General features: G+C 40.4%; 1 protein-coding gene across 1 annotated transcript in view; it reads left to right on the top strand.

Annotated features, from left to right (window-relative positions):
- The window catches only part of syt7b (synaptotagmin VIIb), a 102,136-nt gene extending 79,994 nt beyond the window's left edge, over positions 1–22,142 (top strand). The window contains exons 7-12 of the mRNA XM_080027766.1: positions 10,164–10,290; positions 15,578–15,845; positions 15,961–16,130; positions 16,652–16,766; positions 16,946–17,145; positions 18,734–22,142. Of these exons, the coding sequence (XP_079883892.1) occupies positions 10,164–10,290; positions 15,578–15,845; positions 15,961–16,130; positions 16,652–16,766; positions 16,946–17,145; positions 18,734–18,838 (985 nt within the window). The 3' untranslated portion in view covers positions 18,839–22,142. The remainder of the gene's footprint in view (positions 1–10,163; positions 10,291–15,577; positions 15,846–15,960; positions 16,131–16,651; positions 16,767–16,945; positions 17,146–18,733) is intronic.
- The last annotated feature ends 1,293 nt before the right edge of the window (positions 22,143–23,435 follow it).

Raw genomic sequence — 23,435 nt, 5'->3', positions numbered from 1 at the left:
ATAATGGATAAAGAATAGGATAAAAGCTCTGTGCGCTATGTGGTCAAATCTATATTTGTTCAGACAATCCTTCTAAATATTGATGACCAGACCGAGTGGCACCCCTGTCCTCATGCAACAGCTTTTAGATATTGAGAACATTTTTTAATTTTAGCTGTATTGTGATTTTTTAGGCACTTTTGTGGGAACAAAACAGGTAGTAAACACAACATTGATGATGATCGTGGTGACCATGTTATCAATCAGCTGCCTATTTACACAACCACCAGAAACAGAACAACAGTATTATGCATTTGGTGTTGACAGTAAGGCTAATACTCACCACCCTTTTGGCTCTGTTCTCCTGAGAGAAAAATGGGTATTTATGTGCTAAATGTTCCGCTGTGTTCACCCGCCAGCCGGTAACTTACCCTGTCTGCCGTTTGGTGCTTGGCAGGTAGTGTCCTGGGGGTTTAGCTGGGCTTTTTCACTGAAAACTGCTTCCTGCTGCAACTGGAATGTAATAAGACTAAACCCAAAACACAATTAGCTGAAAGAGGTCACAGTCATTTGACCCATTGTTAAAAAAGCACATATGGATTGGTGCAGCTTCCATGTGTTTCTTCAATTCAATCAGTAGTTGCTAATGATCATCAGTGCTAGGAAACGTGAAGACAGGAATCATAATTATCTCAGTGCACTTGTTTCCCCTTGCTGAAAGTAAAATATGCTTTCCTAAATGAAGAGATGTAAGACTAATCTATATTCAAACTGTGGCTTCGTGAAGTAGTAGTGAAATACAAGCGGATACTGTCGTCGAAGCTTGCAACATAACGCTGAGATATGATCTAATTTTATCACCTGTCACTTTTTTGAAACCTGAAACGAAATATGAGACGAAGGAAGAGCCTGTCTTAGTCAATGACAGCTGATCTCACATGCACGTGTGAGGTGAGGGTGATGTGAAAAATCACACATTTACACACATTTAAACACACATTCTGAACACATTTACAGAGTTCATTATCACCAGTGTTTAATGGGAATCTGTGATTTGGAAAGCAGCAGCAGCAACAGCAGCAGCTACAGTATAGCTGTTGCCCAAAAAAGCTGCCTAGTACATTTTAGATAAGAAATCCCTTGAGACCCCAGTGCAGCTGTGATTACAGTTATTCAGATTATTGTCAAAGAACACTTTTTGTTTTTCAAGCTGATCGGTTATCTTCAGACAAAGCCAGCGTTTTTTGCTCTGTGTTAAGTGGAACATCCTCTAATCTCCTCACTGGAACTTCTTGTTACGCAAGTCACTTTGGTTCACTGTGGAAGACTGGCCAAAGGCTCTGCGGTGAACTGGACAAAATCACCCACCTGCAGATAACTATGATGGCAGTTCTCGCTGTTGCATGGAGGAGCTGCATCTCAATGAGCTCAGAGATTCACCACACACAGATGCACAACAGGGAACTAAATCTGAATAACCCAGAAGAGTTTACTGGACCCGGCTACATCCATATTTGTAAAAAGCTTTAAAATGCGCAATGATTAATGAAATGGTGCAACGTCTGCTTCCCTTTAATACAAGCCCATAATACACTTTACCAGCACAGACTGTCAATGATGGAACGGTCACATTGCAGATGGTGGATCACTCTGAATGTTTTGATCACATTTGTGTTGGAAATATAAAGTCCTAGTTATAGATATAATAAGTGCTTTCATAGTGGTTCACCAGTCATACGCTTTAAATGAGTAACATGCACCATTTAAACACAAGAACGATACGCTTGAGAAGCTGGAAGCTCCTGTGGGGAAGAAGAATACAAAGCTCACAGACATTCTCTGTGGAAAAATGTCAGAATCAGAGTAATGGAGAATAAGTGATGAGTAAAATATATCAAAAATAAGCTCACAAACACCAAACACCAAGACAACAATTCAAATGTATTAGAAAACTAAAACAACCCCAGTCAGGTAGTTTTACTGCATGACATGTTTAAAGATGCTTTTGTAAACCTTTCATTTGTCTGTACAAATGTATCTTTGAATGCATCCCTGTGTTTAGGATATAATGTTTTTATGTTGTTTCTAAGAAAACATGACTTTATTACTGCAAAGTTTATACAATAATTATTGATTTTTTTCCTGTTTTAGTCTTTAAAAATGTTCTCCTTCCCTGCCAGGAGTTTTTTCTCAGTTCTTTTGAATAATTGATTGCTTGGAGCCTTTGATTGGTTGATAGTCCTTTTTGTGAGTATTGAAGTAAATGACTGTGGCTTGCTAAACCAAAATGCCTGGGGAAGGTTGTTAAATGAAGCAGCCCTTAACAATAATTTTATATTAAACAATGTGTAATGTGTCAGGAGTCAGCGAAGTGACAATCCCCCCAGATCATTATCTCCTGACTGGGTTCCTCTTACAAAGTATGCAGGTTCTTATCTTGTCAGTGGTGACGTTTTACTGCACTCGCTGAGCTGCACAAATTCCAAACTGTACCGTATTAATCAGACGGGAAGTTGTTGCCACCCTGTATCAGCTGGCACATCTGACTTTCTCAATTGCGTGTCGGAGCCAGCAATCACAGTGAGTCAAGCCTCCTAATGACTCCCCAGGCCGGCCACTGGTCCCCATGGCAGCCTCTGGAGCCGGCAGTGGGCTGGGAGGAAAGATGATTGGAAAGAAAAAGCAATGTAGGTCAGCACAAACGAGGCATCTTTACAGTAAAAAAAAACCTGTCAGATCCAAGTCTGGAGCTCATTCACCATTTCCCTGGTGGCTGCTTGTGGCTATACGAGCAGGGAGCAGATTTAAGAGAGCCCCATGTAAGGAAAGCGAGGGGGACGTCACAGCGAAGGTGACAGTGAGAGGTTGGAAGTAAGAAAAATAAACTGTGTTCTCGAAGTTCTCAAAATGTATTGACTTTTTACCTCTGGCTTTAAAAACGGATATGACATCACCACACCGCTTTATTATGCACAGAGCTTGATTGACAGCACAAACAGCATCTCCCAGTGGGTAAATCTCAAAAGGAGGCGGAAGTCTATTCAAAGAGCATCATTCCAGTCGGACACTGTAGATGGTTCCATTAGTTGTATTAGCCTTTGTGCTGAGGAGGGGGGGGGGGGGGGCGGAGGCCGGGTGATTTGTCCCTGTTGGTGGGGAGCGCTGAGTGGGCTGACATCGGAGCCCAGGCCTCATCCATCATGAGACATGGGACCTATATTGTGTTTCATGGTCTCCGGGGGGGCTAGTGTGTGATCAGCAGATGCGGTATGTTTATGGAGACACACTCCCTATACAGGCCCTGCTGGTAACACCTCATTCTTCATGTTCTCACCTGTCCATCCACTTTACCCTCCCTCGCCCCTCTGCTCCCCATCCATCTCCCCCATCCCATAATCAATTTCCTCTCTAGCCTCTGTATAGCCTTCATTTTGATTCTCAGTAAGAATTTTTCTCTCGATCTTTCCATCATTCCTTCTCTCTCAATCTCTCCTTCACACTTTATTTCATTGCATCTATCATATCTTTTTTTAGCGCTCTTATGCTTGTTTGCTTCCTATTCCATTCCCCTATCACGCTGTTCCCCGTATCCAGCCTTTCCTGAGGGTGTTGACTGGATGAAGTCACAGCAGTGCCCCTTTGTCAGCGTAGATGACTGTCAGCTCGGCCTGACTCTGATAAATCTGCTTCATTTCTAAACATTGAAAAAGAGCAGGAGATTGGTATACAGCATATTTGCTAACACACCCATAAGCTTACTGTATCATCCCTATCACCTTTAAATCTCCGATGTCCAAGATGTTTAAGATTCAAGGTTTGGCTCAGAAACAGTTTTACACTCACCCAATATCAGCTCTATTTCTTTCTTGTTTGTCTCACCTAAATTATAAAAGTCAATATTATTTCAAATTGTTTTCTCCCACGTGGGTAGCAATAAAAATAAACGCAATAAATCTTTGTCACTTTCTAACTTATCTCATATCCTAAGGCAGGTTAACATGATTATTTTGGCATGACGTCTAGATAACTAAAACTGATAGAGGGTAATAAACCGACAGAAATAGATTTTTTCTAAAAGCTTTCTCATCCACTTTCTATAAGAGGCATTTCTATTCTTCTGCGATCCCTACAGTATTTAGTCTGTTTAGTGACAGTGGACTCCTTAACTGTAAGCATGTATCACAGAATATCATTTTACACAAATATCTTCTCATCCAACCTTGTCTTTCAACCTGGTCACTCCTTTCTATACTAATAATTGGTTTTGACAAGAAACCTTAATGCTGTTGGGGCGCTTTATTATGGCGACTTGGGGCCTCTTTCAAAAAGAGATAAACACCTTTGGCTTAGATCAAACTAATAGACATCAGTTAGAGACGTCTAAACTACGTTGCACAAAGCTATATATCTCTCGACTATCTTTAGACTAACTTGCTACAAATTCTGGGTACATTTTTCAAAACTTACATGGATCACCGAGCAGCCACATCAAACTGTTCAGCTTTGTTCACAAAAAATATTTGGACAGTGTTTTCTGTCTGAATGTAATGATACAAAATAACTTGTATTCTCATGAAATCCCTGTGAAGCACAGACCTGTATCAGAGCTGAGATGCTGCGTTTTTCAAATATTGCAGGGCTCATCAGCCCCTAGTTTGCATGTTATAAATATAAATAAAGGGTAAATGAAAAATGTTGAGCCTTCAGGCTACCAAGGCACACTGGTAAGGGTGAAGAAAAGCTTTTGTGGATTCAGTTAAAACTGGATAACACATTCTCCTGTCTCATGCTTTTGAAGTCATTGTTGATTTTCTGTATTAAACGAAAACCACTATCTTTCCCCCAAAGTTAGCCATGCGCTGCCAGTGCCCCAACATAACCATCAAACGTTTTCACATACCTCAGTTGCTGCGAGTGGATGTTGTACGAAAAAAGACGATATATGTTGAGTGCAACCTTTTTTTTTTTTTTTTTTGCGAGTTATGTTTTTATCAAAGCGTATTTATAAGCGACATAAGGTGAATCTCAATACAGGGGTTGCGGTCTACGAAGGCTGCATTTGAAGACCGATTGCGTCATAGCGGCGTGCAAAGGTTGTTCCATTTGCAAGGCTCCTTGCAAGGCTCCTCATATGCGGCCGAGAAATGCAGCCTTCGTTTCACGGTTTTGAAGGCTGCATCAGATGTATCCTTCGAGGCCCAACATATCCCAAGATTCATTGCGTTTTTTTCAGAGATGGCATAAAATAAAATTTAAAATAACAAAACAGCAACGTGTTGCTCCATCTTCTTAACTTTTATCTTCCTTTCTTTTTTTCTTGTACTTTTTTTTCTTTTCGTCTGGTAGGCAACTTCTTTTTCTTTTTTCCTCCGTTGACAAGGCTGTCTCCGTTGGCAGCAATCAGCGTTGCTAGGCAGCACAGGAGCGGTGAGTCCTCACGCAAGGTAACGGCTTGTTACGCAAACCGGAAATGCTCGTAAACGGAGACCTGCGGAGACCGTCCCGTTTAACAACGCTCGTTCTGCCCTGGTTCGGCCTTCGAATCGGCCTTCATAGGCTATAGCCTTCATAGACCGCGTAGACCGCGTCCTTCCAAGGACCCGATCTCTGGATTGAGATGCAGCTAGTGTCATTACACATCAGGTCAAGAGGTCAAATGTTGTCAAATTACAAAAATAAATCAGATTTCTTCCTTTTACTATGTAATTAGAAAAAATAAACTTCTAGTTAGATAAGTTACAGAGGACCTTAAGTTCACATAAATGTTTTGATCTAATTGAAAACAGATTCTGTTGAATGTCCTATTGAGCATTTGATGTAGTTTTGATTCTTACCAGTTCTCACACTTCAGACTATATTTAGAAGATAACAAACACCACATCTACTTCATGAAGTGTGCCATGTCTAAGTAAACAGATGGCAGCTTTATGCATCCAGTTTCCTGTGTCCCAGCTATGAAAAGTGTCTCCAGTTTTCTGTAGAGACGTTCTTTCCAGCTCACGCTCATTGCTGCCTGAATTTCCTCCTTTTAAGTCTATCACGCATGATGTGAATGAGGCATTTGCTTTTTATTTATTCAGTCTTTCTTATTGGCGATAGACAAACTGGGACAATACACATGTGACGTAGAAAGAGATCAGATTTCTCCAATGCATTTTCCCCTGGGATGCAGCGACCTGCTTTGTACAATTACACAGGAGATGGCTTACAACTCAGTTCCAGATTGAGGCCATGAGGTCAAAAGTCCGAGTTTGGAGTTGCAGTGTGTCAGATTGAAGTAGATCCATCTCCAGGGACATTACCTCGACCTACAGGAGGGGGTTGCAAGTGTGTGTGTGTGTGTGTGTGTGTGTGTGTGTGTGTGTGTGTGTGTGTGTGTAGATAGTTTGGTTTTATGGGCTTCTTGGTAGTTCATTTGCATTTTCCCTATAACATCCAAATAGTGGAGTGCGATCAGAGCTCGTTTCACTCATGATCCAGACTGTTTGATTGACAGGGGAGGTAACTCCGCAGTTACTAATTTCTGACATTGCTTGTTGTTTTGAGTATAGTGGCTGGAGGGTGTTGTGCACTTTTTTTGAGCACATATGAATCAGCCATTTTCAGCTTGAGCTCACGCATGCCCCGTGGTATGTGCTGTGGTGAGTATGCAGGGTCACAAGGGGTTGGAGAAGTGTATCTGTCGTGTAGGATAAGTTAAAGGATGTGTTTCAAAGGCTTTGCTAAATGTTTGGTCCTTTTGCCCCGTGGGCCTTTTCTTCTACTTTCTTTTAGCTATTTCCAACATTATGCCCCTCTCTGTGGAACTTCATTGGATTTTGAAGGCTCATGTTACCATGGTTACTGCAACCCCTGAGTAAAATTCATGATGGTTGTGAGTACAACCCTTAAGTGGGAGCACACATTTCAGTAGTCATGGTTACAACAACCTCTGAAGAATGAATTATGTAACTGGTATTGTGTTTTAGACAAGATAGTCACTATCAGGCAGAAAGGGGGGCCGACTCACAGCTGCAGATATTTCTGCTTCTCTTTGGGCACATTTATTAAAAGTGAATCACAGTGGCACCATACATGCGTGCACTTGTTTGAACTTTCAGATCATTGTGCAATTGTTGAGTTGGTGTCTAATTTCAAAATAACTGCAATGAAAATAGTTATGTACTTTTTAGTGTGCTTGAATCGAGTGGAAAGGGAATCATTTGTCCTCTACCAGTGTTTCACAGGAGTATCACTGCAGCATTTTCTTTATACCTCTCTGAACAAAAAGCTCTTTTGAGGATAGTTATTGTGTCTGGATGAGATGTTATGCCACACCAGTGTCCTCGCTGCAGCCTGAGTGTGAGTGTGTTTGTTTGTTTGTGCAGGTATGTGCACATTTGACAGTGAGTAAATTTGTATATTTACACGCATGGATGAACTCACCTCACTACCACACCCAGTCGCTCCGTGTCCCCCAGGCCATTCCACACATGGAGCAGCAGGTCTTCATTTGCATTTTAATGTCACCATACGTTATCTTGCAGTGACCATGATGAGCCATGACTGATACAAATCAGAAATGCATATTTAATTATATTAAATGTGTCTGTTTCCCTTTAAACAGATTCAGGGGAAAAGGCAGCACTCCAATGGTAGAGAATGAATCATCTCATGTTTGGATTATTTTTATTTACTTACTAATTGACACAACTGCTGACACATTTTGGCATGAAGCATACGACGACATTGATTGCCTCTGTTAATGACAGAAAAAATATATTCAACTTTAACACCCTCAATAAGGCAACCAATGCAGAAGAAAAATTATTAAAAATAATTTAAAAAAGGAGAAGAAGAGTTTAAGTTAACAAATTATTTTTGGCAAACTATTTAATAATCGTCCTTTTCTAAATAAAGAACATCCAACTAAAATCAAAAGCAGGAGATTCAAATGTACTCCCTCATGAACTCATTACCTGCCTTAATATGACAAATGATGCCATCCTTGTCACACACAATACATGGGATTTATTTCCGCATTTCTAAAAATAATTTGGTTTAATTAGGCTACTCCATATTTTGGGTTCTATATCCTGTCAGTTCAGTTTATTTATGCATGTATATGTCAGACAGAACAGTGGATGTGTTTATAGGAAAAACCCACATGTATAATACACTGCCCGGCCAAAAAAAAAACGTCACCACCTGGATTTTACTAGGCAGTGTGGAGGCATTACAATCTTAATTCATTTATTGTTTTTGGTTAGTTTATGGCAGAATGCCTGGAAGATTAAAAACTACTAATAATCTCGATTGATGCAGCATGTTTTGTAAAATGACCATCTATAAAAGGTTGGATGTTTTTATAGGGAAAGCACTAAAATAGATAAAACAGTGAGTCCTTGAACACCACAGCACAAGTGGGATCCCTGAGGCACAGCGATATAGCCAGGTGTGATGAGTGTGACTGCCATGTGTGTTGTAATTATTTTAAAGGCAACACATTGTTCTCTGGTGTGTCAAGAGGATGAAATTAGAAGCTGTTATTGAACATTTTTAGCTTGCTCTGTGTACACCAGTTTGACCTGTTAGAGAAATCTATCCGCCAATACATATAATAGTGTCTGTATTTGAAAAGGCACTGAAATAGAAACCATTACATTTTGAATCAAGTCCCCGCTGCATTGTCGGTGCTCTGACCTGTAGATCACAGGAAATAAACGCAGAGTGACAAATCAATTTTTTTTCTCTTCCACACCATATCCTTTTCTCCTCCTCTCTGTGTTTCTCTTGTTCAGCCTCGCTTGTCTCTTCCCTGTACAAACCCTGTCTGTCTCTCACCTCTCCCTCTCCGGCCTCTTTTTGTTTTGCTTGCCCATGTAACGTGTCAGTTTGCTTTCTTGTTCTCTGCTTAAGAGCATCAGACCCTTTACCCAAGCAAAGTCTGCTCTGTTTTTTTTTCTCCAGGCTTTTATCCTATCCGTTGTCTCCTTTTCTCAGTTTATCTTCCATCTGCCGTCGTGTGTGTTGCCTGGAGATGTCTCAGTCTCACATTCATTTCAGTCAGTTACCTCACTTTGTTCATTCTATTGATCTTTCAAGTCCTGACAAAGACAAGTCCTCTCCTTCACTTTTTTTTCAACCTCTGATCACAGATAAATCAACTCTATCTTTCCCTTTCAGATCATCTGTCCCACAATACCTTCCTCTAATCCCACGTTTGCTTCTACCTTCGTGTTAAACAGCTCACCTGCTCCCTCGCTCACTGTTTCTGTCTCTCTGGCTCTTTTCTGTGTTTTTCTCCCTGCGATGTTTCTCTCACAGTGATAAGTGCTCATTAGTCTAATTTGTCAATACCACTAGACGGGTATCAGATATTTTTTGATTTCCCATGTTTATTCAACTGTCAAAAAAATATGAACCATATGCATTGTCTGCCCTTGACTAATTTTAGTATTTTCTTCTCCTCTATTTTTGTTCTCTCAGGAGTATTAGTCAGATATATTATTTGATAACAGTTTTACTCATTTATTGCAGAAATAGTTTCTTGATGGCATATTTAGCATGCAGATGGGAAAGTTGCATTGATGCTCTCATCTAACTGGGCCAGAAAGCTAATCTAAAACCTAATATGATTTAGATATGCTGCTTCATTTTTGCATTGATTCGCCTACATATGAATCACAGAGGTAATGAAGTGCTTTGTGAGAAGTAAACACTATAAAAAAATAATTAAAAAAGGGTTAGGGTGTTTTTCCTCTCACTGTAGAAAGTTTGACAGATTCATCATTGACAGTGATGTTTTGTGCGTTTCCACTGGTTACGTCCTTAGAATACAAATAGCCTATAGCTGTGAATGGATAAAATGTATGCATTCAATTGCCCCCCTCTGTCATGTAACCATTGCCTTGCAGACTACAGTGATAGTGGTCCCTCAAGAGTCTCCCATCGGGCTTAATTGTTTTAGGCAGCTTTCACAACATTTTGAAACCAGGTTGCTCCCGTTCAGCTTCAAGAGTATTGTAAAGGTCGGGTACTGATGTCCCGTCATTGTGTTTGTTCCACATTTTTTTCAGTTCATTTAATGGAACTTAGGGACCATCGAAAAACAGGAACCAAAAGTGAACAAAAGTATGTTGACACTTGGCTCAAAATGAACATATCAATATAAACGTTTGTGTATTTGTGTCCACTTTTAACAGGACTCCTGGTAACAAACCAGGCAGCAGCCCCAGAGGTCAAACCCCAGACGAGAGCGGACGCCGCCACGATGCCAACTCATCTGTTTCTGACTTAGCCAACTCAGTCACCACCAGTGACATTCACATGGTAACACACAGCACCAACACAGTACATCTGGAGCCCCGCCAGACACATTTTATTGATACACCACTAACTAGTCCGTGGTATGTCTGTTTTTTCCATAGATAGTATATAAAATGGATGGAGCATCCGTGCTGACCTCAGTTATTTCAACTGCGTCCAATCGTCCTGGCTTATGCACGTCGCCATCTTGTTTTTTTCTCAGATTTTTACTCCGCCCCATTTCCTCTTGCGGAAAAAGGGCATTGATGTGACGTTGGGGGGAGGGAGATACACCCATCTAGCTGACGTATACCTCCGATGGGAAGTAAGGGCCAGCGGGCGGCTAGCTGTCACTCAAGAGGCCGCGTCCTTAATTAATCATACATTTTAACCTCCAATAGAATAAAAACTAGAATAGTACAAAAACATTCACCCCCCTCAGTGTTGTCATGTAGATATGACCTAAACCTACAGACTACAATGTTTTTTGTACCAGACCTTAAATAGGTTTAATAATGCTGTGAAAACGGCCTATTTAACATGGGAGTAAATAAGAAATTGCTCTGTTTTGAAACATACCATTAGTGGCCACTCGGTGAACTGCAATTTGTGTCACTTCCGCACTGGATGCTGGTAGGACTCGCCTGGTTGGGGCTTGTTTTTTTCGCATTGCTGAACTCGTCTTTATTTAGAGGAGGAGGACTTCTGTCAGCAAAGCCGTTTAAATCATAATGAATGAGATGACTTAAAGCGGTACCGTGCTTCTCATCTAAGATGAAAGTTACCTGCAGACATTGAGACAAGGAAGTAGAAAAAATAATGTAAAAACTGCTAAATAAGAATTAAATTATATATTTTTAACTAGCATAAAAGCATCTTGTATACTGTTTTATTCATAATGTATTTGCTTGGTTTTGAACTTGTTGCTGATCCTCTTTTTAGAAGCATGAAAGTAAAGCATGAAAGTATAGCAGGATAATTCATAGTTGACCTTGGAAACAGCACTTGACAAAATAATCTCAGGTCCACTTGCTCATTATATTACAAGTTCCTTTTTTAGCAGATGAAGTTTGCTCAATTTTATTACTGGAAATAAAGCATTGTCATTAGTACAGGAAGAGGACTGAAGTCTTGGTTGTATTGGCATAAACTGGTTCATACATGCTTTACAATGACTGGCTCATTTACAACTTGGCAAGTAACATCCAATCATGTTAATGCAGGTGTAAAGCACGGCCATCTTAACCTTACACTTATCTCTGCTGAGACGCCCATGCCCTGTCCTCCACCCCATGTTCTTCCTTATGATGTATTTTTTTTTTGTTGTTGTTTTAAAGATTTATGTTTCTTTGAGAGCTCTGCCTATGAGCAATTTTCTTTAAATGTTGATTGAAATGAACTGTAGATTTTCAAACATTCAAGATTCTGAGCAGCTTAATGTACTTTTGAAAAGTGGGTGATGAACAAAAGCTCTAGAAGATGCAACTGGACATTGCTATTCAAATATAAATAGGTGATTGCAAATTATGCCTGTAACTGAAATGATTCAACTTTATAGAAGCCTTTGTTATTTTGATTATTTTAGAGTTCACTGTTCAGTGTTCTAATTGCACTTTCTTAAACGTGTGTCTTTTCTTTGTAGTTTTGGCCTTCACTGCTCTAATCAGTAAAACTATTACTTCGCTTATTAAGTAATTGATAAGATCTGGGAACAGAAGCAGCACTGCCACGTCCATTGAAACGTTCAGATAATTGTGGTTTTAAAGTCAAATTTAAATGGTCTGTGTTAAAATGATTCAATTATATATTTGTCTATCACCTACTGTAAACATGATTGATTGATTGATTGATTGATTGATTGATTGATTGATTGATTGATTGATTGAGATTCTTATTGTGTCATGCATAAACATTACACCAAGTCCAAAAAGGCTTAAAAGTCACCATTAATGACAAAAAGACCAGAAACCAAAAGTACACACTTAACAATAGTAAAACTACGGAAATAAATCACCCTTCCATTTCTCCCAGGCTTAAGCAACAAAAGGGGACAACTTAAAAACATTGATAGTAAACAACCATATTATCCTGTCATCGTCATTGCTCCAAAATATTACAGGATTTTAAACGAACATTTAATTTAGCAAAGATATTCTCAAGCTCATTATAAAGGGGACAAAATAAAATAAAATGAAATTCAATCTCGACTTCTCCTGAATGACAAAGTTCACAGAGTCTGCTTCTCTGGGATGTTTTTAAATCTGCTGACTTCAAGGGCCAGAGGAAGGATTCCTGTTTTTATCTGAGCAAACAAAGATCTGTGATTTCTTGCTAAATTTGCTTTAATATAACTTTCTTTGGGATAGTGTTGTATGATTTGAATATATTAACTTAATTTCGGTTTTAACAAGATTTCATTTGACCATTTTTCTTTGTGTTCACACTCAGCATGAAAGATTATTTCTACAAATGTGCTGTAATTTAGCTTCTCCAAAGACAGCATGAAGCTGTGCAGGCCATGGAGTAAACAATACCTCAACTGTGTCGGTTCTGGAGGAGACGATGAGAAGTGAAAGCTTACCAGTTCACTTCAATTGAGTGCGATGAAAAGTGTTTTTCCTCCTCACAGTCTTTCATCACTGAGGAAGCACTGTCTTCATCCCACGCGGCTCACCCACCTGTAGCGCATCAGTTGGTGATCGCCGTATCGGTATCTCAGCTAACTATAACATACAGTAATCATCATGTTAAGTGAGCCACCAGGAGGGGAGGGAAGGGAAGGGGAGGGGAGGGGACGGGCGCCTTATTCAGCGAGGTTCTGTAATTAGCTGCGAAAGAGAACACGTAGTGCTGTGGGTGCTGCGAGAATATGGCAGCGAAAGTCTGAACAGTGTGTAATTATGTGGGTCTCATGGTGTGTCTGAGGAATTCACAGTGGTGGTACTTAATGATACTACTCATTCTGGGAAGTTTTGCCAAAGGCGTCTCTATATTACACAACCCTCCTTTCATGCTGCAAATACCCACCTAGCACTTTTGAGCCACTTGTGCTGCTGTACAATGGTGATGGCAATGGCAGACTTTATAACATAGACTATATTGAGAAAAAAGGATGCTGTGAGATGGCATCAGAGTGTAGGCCTATATTCTGTACATCGTACCTTCTCAAGCGTCTCAGGTGATAGGGGTTGAGGGAAGATGGATGGGGGTCCTGTCAGCGTCACATGGTTCTTATCAGGATGTGCTCTGACACTGCTCTTATTATATTTATATATTTACGATGCTAACAGAGGCATGGATAGTGTCTCAAAAGTGTGTCTATGCCTCTTTGTTGTCACACATCCACACACGTGTGGGGTTTATATGGGATTTATTTGTATAAATGATAAGGCGGAAAATATTCTATTTTGTTGTAATTGTCAACAGTTACCATGAAAAGACAGGAACTGGCAATGCACCTCTACTTTATGTCATCCCGTCCGAAGACTCACCCCCAAATCCATTAGTTTACACAGAAGAATGGTTGAGTAAATTTCCATATAATAATTTCTAAAACAGCGGGGCATAGCTTTTTTTGCAAACATTTCTCAAACAAGGGTAAATTGTGCATTAGTTAGGGACTATTTTCCGCTGCGGATTGATACACATGAGTGTTTCCACTAGTTTTTGGATGACAAGAGATCCATACTTGTTAATAGAGTCAATTAAATTCAGTTTTTTTAATCTATGCTGTGAATTTATTGATAACAGAAATACAGAATATCACCAGATGCATGGTTTAAAGTATTGTCTGTAGACCAAGGTTTGTGCACCAAAATAATTTGGATCTACTCCACATGGGTTGGTTTGGTTTCAGAAAAGGAAATTAGAGAGGAGCATTTAAGAATTGAATGAGAAAGGAGGACTCGGGGTGAGAGAGCGCCCATATGCAGAGAATGGGGAAAAGCAATTCAGGCCAGCTGTTGTGGGGAGGACTGCATGATGAGAAGTGATCATATTCAGCATGGAGAATGAGGCTGATCAGCACCATCAGGAATATGTGGGAGAATATGGAATTGGATATTACAATTTTGTGGAACTGCTCATTGAGAAATGCCTCCAACTCCACCACCATTAGATACTTTGTTATCTCCCTTCTTTCAGGCCACATAACCAATAGTCAAACTATCTGTCCACCAGCAGATACTCTGCCTTTCATCTCGACACAACCAGGGATGCTTTTTGTAGTAGACCATATGCCATATGACATAACATTATGCTAGTTTCCCAGTTGGGTGCTGAGGTGTAGAATTAGTGCCCCCTGTGGATTGGAGTCCAAGACTCCTATTATAGTGTAATACCACCTGTCAGCTCTTCTGGAAGTGCTTAATCTGTGTGTTAACATGCTGTGAATATGGATGAGTTTGAGCCAGTGGTCCGATAATTGTGGTGCAATTCTCCCGATACGACATTTCAGATATAGCCTTACACATTCCATTTCCAGGTCATTAGTTACAGCTTGATATAACAGCAATAGATCCTTTCACACGGTCGTGAAGGTTACACAGTTCACGATTTGAGATATGTTGATTCACACGTTGTTATTGGTCAAGCTTGATTGTTGTCTCTCTTAACTACACCCTGTTATAAAACAGACACCCAGACCCAGTAGTCTATAGTCTGCAGTACATTGAGATGTCAGACACTTATGGAACATCATCATTTCGCATCTGCACTGACAGATGTATTGTTGTGCGATTTCCCACATCGAGAACATGCAACACATTGCATTTTGTGATCATAGAAAGTAGTGTACAAGACATGAATGCTTCTCTTCAGCATCCACTTTAAGTAAATGTAGATTTTTTTTCCACATTACCTAAGAATCATGGATGGTTTTTTGCCGTCTACAGTTCTGTGGAAACTTAGAGAATTCAGATCGCTGATGAGGACTTTGTGATGCAGTTAAAAGCTCTAGCAACAAGCGGGTAGTAGATCTTGAGTTGAGAAGTTTTTTTAACAAATTTGTGGTAATGTTGGAGGCTGCTGCTTGCGGTGCTGTTTTTAATATTTTGTCAACCTCATTTTACTATATATTAATCATGGAGGCTTAATTTTACACCTCTTAGTATAATGTAATATAATTCAACAGCACACTACAACAACCATCAATTAATTGCTAACTGAGAATTTTTCTCCTGGTTATTAGATTATTTGTGAAAAGTCTCTGGGTATGCAGGAATCGGTCACTCCTCGACAGATCGCTGATATTGCAAACTTGATGTGCATAGAAACACAACATTTATCTCCTCTGCTTTCCTGTATCTCTTAGTTGTCTCCAGGTTCGGAGGAAAATGATCACGAGGGTCCAGTGTGTGAGAAGCTGGGTCGTGTTCAGTTCAGTGTTGGATACAGTTTTCAGGACTCCACCCTCACCGTCAAAATCCTCAAGGGCCAGGATTTGCCAGCTAAGGACTTTTCCGGGACCTCCGATCCATTTGTCAAACTTTACCTGCTGCCAGACAAGAAGCACAAACTGGAGACCAAAGTCAAGAGGAAGAATCTAAACCCCCACTGGAACGAGACCTTCCGCTTTGAAGGTGTGATGGATACATCTTTCCTTTAACATTGACCTCACAATGCTCACTAAAGTTGTTCCTGTTTCGTGCAACACTGTGACCCATTGGGACTATGTTGTATACATTTTCCCCCCAGGCTTCCCCTATGAGAAGGTGGTCCAGAGGACTCTATACCTCCAGGTTCTCGACTACGACCGCTTCAGCAGGAATGATCCCATAGGAGAGGTGTCCATTCCCCTCAACAAACTGGACCTGGCCAACATGCAGACTTTCTGGAAGGAGCTGAATCCATGCAGCGATGGCAGCGTGAGTAGGATCAAGATTCAAGATTTTTATTAGTGTCCCAAGAGGGCAAATTGGTTTACAGCGAGGAGAGGCGACAACACATAACAGTACAAAACAGTGACGGACGCAAACATCACAACATGTACGCAGGCCTGGGCACTATGAAGTGCCCAGGCCTGCTAGGAAGGGAAAAAGGGAAGGGGAGGGAGGGAGGGAAGGAAGGAAGGAGGTAGAGGAAAGAAGAAGAAGAACAGGGAGGAGGGGGAAGAGAAGATGGGACAGAGTGTAACGGGTGATGTCATTCCTGGCTGCCGTGATGCTCCCGGGGGAGAATGTGGCAGCTTGCTGGTGGGAGAAGATAGAGAAAGGCAATATGGAGATGCTGACAGGTAGACGGGGAGAGAGAACACACAGGCAGCCATGGGAAGAACTAGAAATACACAGCAGACAACAGAACGCAGAACAGTGTGAGGGTGTTAAGGAAGTAAAAAAAAAAGTGGATCTCGTTTAATGTATCATTTCTGTGTGATGTATCATTCCAGGGGAGTCGAGGGGATCTGCTGGTGTCTCTGTGCTACAACCCCACAGCCAACATCATCACCGTGAGCATCATCAAAGCCCGCAACCTCAAAGCCATGGACATTGGAGGCACTTCTGGTACGGATGCTCCCTTCATCTCGCACATCATTTTATATTGTCGCCCCTTCTGCATCACTGCTGCTTCAAAATGATAAATAATGAGAAAATTATGTTTTTGCTTCCATGAAAGCACACAAACAGACACTGCACTCCATTATGGTAAACAGTATTGAGACATTGAAAACCTCTCTCCTCAGACCCCTATGTGAAACTGTGGTTGATGCACAAGGACAAGCGCGTGGAGAAGAAGAAGACAGTGACAATGAAGCGCTGTCTGGACCCGGTTTTCAACGAGTCCTTCCCCTTTGACGTGCCTGCCCACGTGCTGAGGGACACCACCATCATTATCACCGTCATGGACAAGGACAGGCTCAGTCGCAATGATGTCATTGGAAAGGTATAACCTTACCCTCCTCTTCTTCCCCACGTCTTCCCTCCCTCCTCCTCCTCTTCTTCTTCTTCTTCTTCTTCTTCTTCTTCTTCTTCTTCTTCTTCTTCTTCTTCTTCTTCTTCTTCTTCTTCTTCTTCTTCTTCTTCTTCTTCTTCTTCTTCTTCTTCTTCTTCTTCTTCTTCTTCTTCTTCTCCTCTCCTCTGTGCTTTTTCTTGACTGTGTGACAGACTGCCAGCAGCTGTTCACCGAGCCAGTCTCTACTGACCCCTGCTGGAACATGCCCCCGGTCTTCTCAATTGTAATTGAAAGAATATGCAACAAATGAGAATAATGTAAAAGCATTTCATAATGTGTTGGAACCAACTGCTCTTGTTTGGACTCAGACCAATGACCAGTTAGCATGGGGGTTCAGGCAAATGAAGGTGCATGCTCTTATTTGTAAATCACCTCCGAAAAGCTACGTGTCCCTTCAAATTTGTGGTGTTGTATTTTTTTATTACTGGTTGGTTAGTTTAAAGTTCTTTCCAATTACTTTATATTATTTCTCTGAATGTTTTCTGGATACATATTTTGTTATTTCATACTTATTATGGAGAACATTTAGAGTGTAGTTAGTTGAGATTGGTTTTAAAAACAAATACATATTTATTTATAAATATTTATTCATTATTCATTTTTGTGGGAAACCTTATCCTTCATATAGGTTCCATTGTATGGTATGCTAGCTCAACAATTAATTTATAATTAGAATTAATTCATTGGAAGTGTACATACACAGTCTCTTTTTCCGAAATAATAAATGCTAAATTACTAAATTAATTGTGTTTTTGGGAAATTATTTTGAATTTACAGACCCGTAAATAAAACATTGCCTTAATTTCTATTCCTTTATTTCTTATAAACCTAGGCTATTTCACATTGATTAATATATTAGTGCTCAACTCATCTCTGACCACAGCAGTCACAATAACCTCTTACTGACTGATGTCTTCATTTCAAATCTCAAGCTATACCTAGTAAAAAATACAATATTTCTCTATAAGTTTACTCCTAGAGCTTGAACACAACTCATAAATATGTATTTTCTGTCTAAAAAGGCTGCAAAGCTCCAATCAAATCCTTGTTCCTGCAGACACTGTGAGCATAATCTTTGAGCTGTGCACTGTAGGTGAGCTATTGTACTCTCTGTCAGTCCTACACCTCTACAGTAATTGCAGGTGCTATACTTGTCATCCTTACCATATAAATGATCTGCCTACACACAGCGGTTACAATCTGTTGCCCATTATACAACACTCAGGAGGAACTGAAAACTGTCTCGAGGACAATGAAAGCTGGAGCGCTATTTCCTGTGACCTGTACTCTTTTGGAGATTGCATACTTAAAGATTGTTTCTCAGAGTATTTTAGCAATTGAAAACCTCTTTCTCTAATACTTTTTTTTGTATGCCCTGGCCTGGGGTTAAACTCCAATTATAGTGGCAGGCTTAGTTGTTCAAAAACACGGCTAGACTTCTGATTCTTTTTTATCTTTGTAAATAACATCAATCCCTGTGTGACATTAACATGAGTTAAATTGACTCTCTTTATTGCAGATTTATCTTTCCTGGAAAAGTGGCCCCGCCGAGGTAAAACACTGGAAAGACATGATGGGTCGCCCTCGTACTGCCGTGTCCCAGTGGCACACTCTCAAGGCCTGAGGAACCCAGTGTCCCACCTGCGTACAGTGTATTTCCCCTCACTCAGAATTCAGCATCAGCCTCTTAGCCCCTGCCCTCAGCACATATCCTCCTGACTCCCTTGCTGAAGTCTTGGGCTCTGGTTAATGTGTGTCATCTCTTTGTTCTCAGACCTCTTTGATATCCTCTGCCCTTGGTCCTCGTCACACCATATTCTTAAATTTCACCCTTGTCAAGTTCCGATTGCCACCTGTACCCCCACTCTCATCTCTTTGTCTGAACATAAAAAATGTCTATGATGTATTTAATCTCTTCCTCCTCGTACCCTCTTTCTATGAAATGTATTGTTTTGTTTGTAAGATCCCCCCCTCAGTCTTTCCACCAACTTGTCAACCATTGCCAGCGTTAAACATCAGAGCAGCACCTCTTGCCACCCATGAACACAAACTACCAACCAAAAATGGATCAAACTAATATTCAAACCATCCTCCGTGGCGAAAGGAAGACGGGGGCTGCATTCAAACACGCACATGAGTGTAAATGGCGCTGACCTGTGAACCTAATACCCTTCGGACATCTGGTGTAGCAGTGAGGAAACTTCCAATCTGCTCCAAGCCACTTCCTTTACTGTCACCATTCCTGCATACCCTTAAAACACCTGAAAATTCAGGAAAGCCAACTATGGAAATGGAAGAGTGATGGGCTGTATGAAGAATGGGAATTAGACTGGTATTCGACTCCCATCACCTAAGTCATGTTTGGTCTTTTTCACTTTTCCCTCTCTGGCGCCACTGTAATAATTCTCCCTTGGCTGGAACCCTTTGTTGTCTGTGCGTGCTGTGGGTGATGTGCTGTAACCCCAAATGAAGTTCTCCTTCACCAAAAAAAAAGAGAAAAAGGATATGAACATGAACATTTAACGCTGGTCCAATCGGACAAGTTAAAAAAAAAAAAAAAAAAAAAAGAGATTTTGGAAAACAAATTCCGATGGATAGAAAAAAAGAGTCAAGTGATTAATGTTGTGTTTTATTTATTTTTGTTTTTTTATAAAGAATCAACCTGTTCTTCCAGACATAGAAAATAAGCAAAAAGCCAACTTCCTTACTTGTGGAAGTGTGAGTTAAAGAGTGTATATGTGTGTGTGTTAGTGTTAGCGTGAGTGTGTGCGTGTGTGTGAGATGAGGGATTATATTGAATTTATCCAGCTAAATTTAAGATATCTGTATAAACAGCGTTGCCCTTAATAATGACGGTAAAAATAATGTATTGCTGGAATTTGTGGCGTTGAAGTTTGATGAAGATGTGGGGAGGTCACCAAGGTTAAAATGTCAGTCTACCCAAATCACAGCACCCTTCCTGAGGAAGACAAAACATTTTGGAAGCAAGGACCTGCACAGCACCACCCTAAAATCAGTTCATTGAGGTGCTGTGCAACTTTGTGTAAAACAGGGATTGAACAATAATGAGCAAACTTAATCTGCTGAAGGAGTACTGTGAGATGTATTCAAAAGGAAAAAGCTAAAAGAAAACAAGTAGATCTTGAGTTAAGATTTTAAAGTAGTTTGTGATTTTCGTGAACTGACACTTTATAAACGCAGGCAGTAAACGACAGATGGTAATGTTGAGAAACCTGATGTAACCCATGTTACAATGTATATCATTGCATTAATCTGTGATTTTGGATGAGGTTTTTACAAAACACTATAAGCCTTTTCTTTTCCACAGCAGAAGAAACATGTTAACCCTGTTTTTTGTGTTTTTTTTCTGGGTTGTTTGGACTCAGTTAAGGGTAAGTCTTCCAGTTGTTTGCTTCTCCTGCCTGAATGTGGCCTCCCCCAAGTCCCATAGATGTGTGCTGATCGAAAACAAATATGAGAAATGATATCTGGCGGGAAAGGTATTCTTACATTCCACTGTTCGTTTTTGTTTACTGGATGTGTGCATGTGTGTGTGTGTTTGCACTGTGGGTGAGTGTAAATATTTGAATTCTAGTATGTTTGATTTTATTTATTGTAAGTGTGTGTGTGCGTGTGCGTGTGAGAGAAGCATCCCTATGAGTGTGTATGTGTATATATCTGCACTGAGTTCTATTTTGCCAGTTTAATACAGAACAACATTGTTTACCGTTTTTATTCTGTATGAAAACAATCCAGATGTACAAAGAAATTTGTTTTTTTCTTCAAGTTGTCCTTTAAGAATCACTGCACTCCTCCTCAACGATGCTGGAACAAACCTCTCTTCATAACAGGGTTATTTTCCTCATGAATGGTTCAAATGGGTGTTTTGTTTTGAAGGAGGGAAATGTGTTTTACATTAGCCGAAAGGGAAGGTCAATTTAAAAAAAAATTAAAAAAAAGTTGCAAAGAAGCTGTACAGCAACCCTCGAAAAAAACATGTTTTCTTTGAGCGTCATAAGACACATGTTTAGTTCAGACAGAAACAGCTACCAACATTTTGTCCTATCTGACCTATGTATCTGGTCTGATCTGATTCACCAAGACCGAAATATGAAGAGTGGCTCCTCCGCATCACAGCTGACGATCCCCCAAAACTCCCCTGTTGTGCACACATGCTTTCTGGTACAAAGTGTTCTGTGTGTGCTTTATAAAACCCACCACACCTTCCTCTTCACCATATGTGCTCCCTCTCCAGGTATCAGGTAAGAGGGGAAGAGAGGGAAAAAAAGGTGAGACAGGAGATAAACATCACCTCTTTGCATCAGTTAGCCACGTCTCAGGTCAGAGCAGAGCATTGGAAGCGTCCCAAAACAACCAGGAACACAGTCACCTGTGTGTCCTGATGGCCCTGTGTGTTAAACAAGGCGTTGTTCTGTGTGCTGCTGACAAAGCATTACATTCCAAAGGCTTAGTGCAAGTCGCTTTATTAAATGCAAGGTTAAAAAAAAACAGTCAGGGTTTGATATATTTATGTTTTAAGAAATCGAGCTAGATGTGTCTGTCTACACTCTTTACTGGTCAAATACCATTAAACTGGTACATTTTAGCAGACAAAGCTCACATTTCTGACTTAGGGCATTCTCTCGGGGGGACTGCTTGAGACAGAGAGAGAGGTTAACCAGCAACATTTTAATTGATATACTGTACAAATGATTGTGAAGTGTCCTGTATGAAAAAAAAGGAAAAGTATTTAATGGGGGATGTTGATGTCTGTCCTTGGTATCACTCAGCCCCCTCTTTCACTCCCTTCTCTCTTTGTAGTCACACATCCGTTGGGTGCACAATGTTAAATATCAGCCATTTATTTTTTGAAATCTGTACAGTGTACATAAAATATAAATGTGTATATAAAACAAAGCTACTTCTGGTATTGTTATGAATTTTTCAGAAGCTTGTTTTTTTCTTGTCATAATTGTGTTAAACACACAAGGGTTTTCTTCAGTGTAGTGAGTTCTACATAAAGCCAGTGATAGAATAAGTTCTCAGGTCACATAAAACCTACCATAAACTGATATAAAATATAGTTTTGTACTTTAGTATGGAAGTATTGTCAGAAAAAATATACTCAAGGGGGTTGTTTGGCAGAAAATGAGCCCTAAATATATTTTAAAAAGTTTAATATTTGGTTTATGTAACTCAACTTGTAGCCTATACATGTGAAAGATCTCAGTGTAAACTGGGAGACTTGAACATTTTCAGTTTTCATGTCAGTAACACATTTCAGCCTTGCTGCTAACTCACTGTCACTCCCAGTTCAGTCTAATTTTGGGTGTTCTTGATAAAATCAATGTATTTTGTAAAAAGAAGGAATTAGAACTACATGGACCAACTGATTGAGACGCTATTATTACAGACTTTGCTGGAAATGTTCCTCTCTTCCAGCCTGGGCAGAAATAGGCCCTTCAGAATTGGTGCCAATCTCCAGAAATAAGGAAAGTGCCTGCATGCTCTGCCTCCTACACACATGCTTTTCACTGCATATTCAACACAAGATAACATCTAAGGAGAAAACATTGGATGTGCATGTAATGTTGAGAAGGGTGTCCAATTTACCAACTTATCTAACATCCTCAAAGTGAAATCAGAAGTATCTCTTAGAGCAGATTCCCTTTGCACTCCTCTGCTCACGACTCTCCAGGAGACATGGGGAGGACAAGATGAAGGCAGGGGATGCTGCTGCCGCTACTGGTGGTTTTGGTGGGAAGAGGAAACGAGAACATTAGATTGAAATTCCTGGGGAGCAGAGGGTGACGGTAGGGCTGTGGATGAAACAGAGAGCTGTCACGACACGGGAAGCAGCAGTGGAGGATGACAGGAGCGCAGGGCTACAGATAGGCACAGTGGGTGTGCGTGGGCAACTGATGAATATACACTCCAAACAAGCCTCCGAGAAATAAAGAAGTGAATTCTGCTCCCACTGCACATTAGGTGGCATGTCTTTTTTTCTTCTGCCTTTTTTTTCTCGACGGCAGGAAATTGTGACAGCCAGCGGGGTTCACATTCAACTAGGCCTACTGTCTGATGATAAATGGTTGAGTGAAGTGCACAACATTTAAACAGGCACAATTACTTGACAGATATGTATTCCGAAGTTTGTTTAATTCATTAAGATCAGTGGCGGAACAAGAATTTGGATGATTTACTTAGAAATAAAAGGACCG

The sequence above is a fragment of the Ammodytes marinus genome, assembly GCF_949987685.1.
Source record: "Ammodytes marinus genome assembly, chromosome: 1".
Classification (NCBI taxonomy): domain Eukaryota; kingdom Metazoa; phylum Chordata; class Actinopteri; order Uranoscopiformes; family Ammodytidae; genus Ammodytes; species Ammodytes marinus.
The sequence above is the reverse complement of the archived record's forward strand: the minus strand, read 5'-3'. Positions and strand labels throughout refer to the sequence as shown.